Genomic DNA, 3,657 nt, shown 5'->3' with positions numbered 1-3,657 from the left:
CTCAGGCTCAGACTCACCTGCCCAGGGCCCAGCTCAGAAACAGCAGACCCAGGGCCGCCCAGAAGTTGCAGGAGAAGCTCATTTACTTTGTGCTTGTCCTGGAGGGTGGCCTGGGGTGGGCAGGATGGAGGTCTGGCAAACAACTGGAGGCCTGCAGGGCGCCGTCCTGGAGCGAGACTGGTGGCGCAATCTTCAGGCTCCCGCCCCGCTGGCGCTGCTGGGATCTGCCCAGGGCTTTCACACACAGCTGGTGTCCACGGATAGCCCTCGGATCACCTGCTGTGAGGACGCCTGGCCTTGCGTTCCTCCCTCTCTCAGGACTGTAACAACTGGAGAGACAGTTCTTGGCAGGCTGCCACCTCCAGGGCACCAGACATGTAGAAGACTCACCCACCTGTCTTTCTGTGCTCATCTTGTCCTGGAGCATCAGCCTGACCAGTAGCTTCAGGTTTAGTTCCTGGAGGGGCCCATGATGGACTTGCCTCCAGGGAACCTAGGCCAGTCCAGGACATCTTTCTGCTTTCCCTCTGCCACTACAGCTCACTGGTATCTCCCAAACAGGAGCTTATACACACATCTGGAGCCCCAGTTTTTGTGCTTACCACCCAGGGAACACTTCCAAATCACCTCACTCTGGTGGACCATGGGGCTTATGCTGTGGCCCCTCAGGACTGTATCTATTTCATACATTAAATGCTGCTGCTTGAGGGTCTAGCTTCCCATCAGCCTGAATCTAGGATCCTCCCCTTTGGAACACTGAAAGGTCTTGGCACATCCTCAATTCCTCAGTCCAGTTCAGTTCAGTCGCTCAGTGGTGTCCAACTCTTTGCGACCCCATGAATCACAGCACGCCAGGCCTCCCTGTCCATCACCAACTCCCGGAGTTCACTCAGACTCAGGTCCATCAAGTCGATGATGCCATCCAGCCATCTCATCCTTTTCCTCCTGCCCCTAATCTCTCCCAGCATCAGAGTCTTTTCCAATGAGTCAACTCTTCACATGAGGTGGCCAAAGTATTGGAGTTTCAGCTTTAGCATCATTCCTTCCAAAGAAATCCCAGGGCTGATCTCCTTCAGAATGGACTGGTTGGATCTCCTTGCAGTCCAAGAGACTCTCAAGAGTCTTCTCCAACACCACAGTTCAAAAGCATCAATTCTTCGGTGCTCAGCTTTCTTCACAGTCCAACTCTCACATCCATACATGACTACTGGAATAACCATAGCCTTGACTAGATGGACCTTTGTGGGACCTTTGTTGGCAAAGTAATGTCTCTACTTTTTAATATGCTATCTAGGTTGGTCATAACTTTCCTTCCAAGGAGTAAGCGTCTTTTAATTTCATGGTTGCAGTCACTATCTGCAGTGATTTTGGAGCCCAAAAAATAAAGTCTGTCACTGTTTCCACTGTTTCCCCATCTATTTCCCATGAAGTGATGGGACCAGATGCCATGATCTTCGTTTTCTGAATGTTGAGCTTTAAGCCAACTTTTTCACTCTCCTCTTTCACTTTCATCAAGAGGCTTTTTAGTTCCTCTTCACTTTCTGCCATAAGTGTGGTGTCATCTGAATATCTGAGGTTATTGATATTTCTCCCTCAATTCCTGGGACCGTTAAAAAGAAAAGGGCTGTTCGTACACTCACAAATGTTTGAGGGACAACCAAGAGTTAGGGCAGGGTTGAATCATAAGCTTCACCACCTGCACAGGGCCACTCTTTCAAGACTGGGACAGGTGGCTGTTTTACCTAATGCCTAGAAAACAACACAGAGAGTAGCAAAAATAAAGAAACAGAGGCATATGTTGCAAATGAAAGAAAAAAAATAAAACCTCAGAAAGATGGTCCCTTTTTCATAAGGATTGGCTGTTAGGGACAGAATATCTATCAATAGCCACTTGTTAATTTTTTGTTTCAATAAAGCCTTCTAGTGATTTTTTGCCTAAAAGTCATAAGCTGGCAGAACATTCTCCTCATTGCCATCTTCATCTCTCTGTTCCTGAGTGTGTAGATGACTGGATTGAGAAAAGGAGTTAAAACTGCATCAAATATGGCTAGAAATTTATCCAGTTGTGTTGGAGGAGAGGGTGACAGATAGAAAAAAATCAGTGGACCAAAGAACAGAACCACCACAATAATATGAGCTGACAGAGTGGAAAGAGCCTTGGATGAAGCACCTGAGGAGTGTTTCCAAAGAGTGACCAAGATGAATATATAAGATAGGATGAGCAAGAAGAAAGCACCCAAGGAAATGAATCCACTATTAGCAGTGACCATGAACTCCAGTTTATAGGTATCTGTACAAGCAAGTTTGATGAGCTGAGGAAGGTCACAGTAAAAGCTGTCCAAGACATTAGGGCCACAGAAGGGCAAGTTTACCACAAAAGCCAGTTGAGTCAATGAGTGAGTAAGACCAATGGTCCAGGCAACCAGTAAAATAAAAATGCACATTCGTGGGCTCATGATGGTCAGGTAGTGGAGAGGCTTACATATGGCCACATATCTGTCAAAGGCCATGGCGATGAGCAGCACCATTTCTGTGCCTCCCACAGCATGGCTAAAGAAGATCTGAGCTATACAGCCCCAAAAGGAGATGACTTTTTGCTTCCTGAAAAGATCACAGATCATCTTGGGTGCTGCAATAGAGCAAAATATCAGGTCAATGATGGAGAGATTTGCTAACAGAAAATACATTGGGGAGTGTAAGTAAGGGTCAGATGTCACAGTGACCACTATAAGAAGGTTTCCCGTCATACTTGACATGTAGAAAAGACATGAAAAGCAAAAAAGAAGAAGCTGGATCTCCCAGGAACTGGAGAGTCCCAGCAATACAAACTCAGACACCACAGAGTGGTTGCCTCCACTCATTGATTCATTTAGTTGTTCATTCTCCTGTTACCTAAAGGAAGAAAATGAGACAATTAAAATTAATACTGTTACATTACTGCCATTTATGGAAAAGTGCATACATTTTTAAAGTCAAATATTACCTGAGAATTTCACAAAAATCAAATATTTTCCTTTTAGCCATTATTCCTGTACTTTCATACGACAATGACTGAGTGCCAGGTGGCCTGGCTAACACAAGGAATGGTGAGCAATTTGTGGACTGGTACCCAGAGGTCCACCTGATGAAAACACAAGCAAAGCGTCTTCAGTGTTAAATTGCTTTATCAGTGTGATCAATGTTAACCATACTCTCCCTGATTATTGTATGTAATAACCAATCATATATACTATATCGGCAAAGAAGATTATTCTATGATAAAAAGATTTGTAAGATCCAATGACTAATTTCATTGCTTAAGCCAGAAATGATCCTTCCTTATTTTATACTTCCCAAAATATTTTTAATTCTTTAGTATCCAGATCAAATGGTACCTCATCTGTCTAACCTTTTTCATAACATACCTGTATATCCATATTTACTTACTCTATTTACAGTTGGTCACATGTCTACTTTCTTCATATAATTAAACTACTCAAGGTTATAAATCATCATGCCTTTAAATTTTTATCCTCATATAATATCTTGCAAATATTTCTAGTGGAAAAAAAATATTTTGGAATGATTTGACTAAAATCTTTCCTATATATTAACTCATTCCCTTCAACAATATTTATCAAGTGCCTAATATGTACCAGGAGTAGTCTGAACACTAGA

The 3,657-nt window shown here is 43.5% G+C and overlaps 1 protein-coding gene across 1 annotated transcript; it reads right to left on the bottom strand.

The window, feature by feature from the left end:
- Positions 1-1,880: 1,880 nt before the first annotated feature.
- On the bottom strand, positions 1,881-2,861 carry LOC102285283 (olfactory receptor 4F3/4F16/4F29). The gene is given in 1 exon segment (XM_005905315.2): positions 1,881-2,861. A coding segment is annotated over 1 exon segment (981 nt).
- Positions 2,862-3,657: the final 796 nt, after the last annotated feature.

This window comes from Bos mutus, chromosome 10 (genome assembly GCF_027580195.1).
Source record: "Bos mutus isolate GX-2022 chromosome 10, NWIPB_WYAK_1.1, whole genome shotgun sequence".
Lineage (NCBI taxonomy): Eukaryota > Metazoa > Chordata > Mammalia > Artiodactyla > Bovidae > Bos > Bos mutus.
This window is presented reverse-complemented; position numbering and strand designations above follow the sequence as displayed.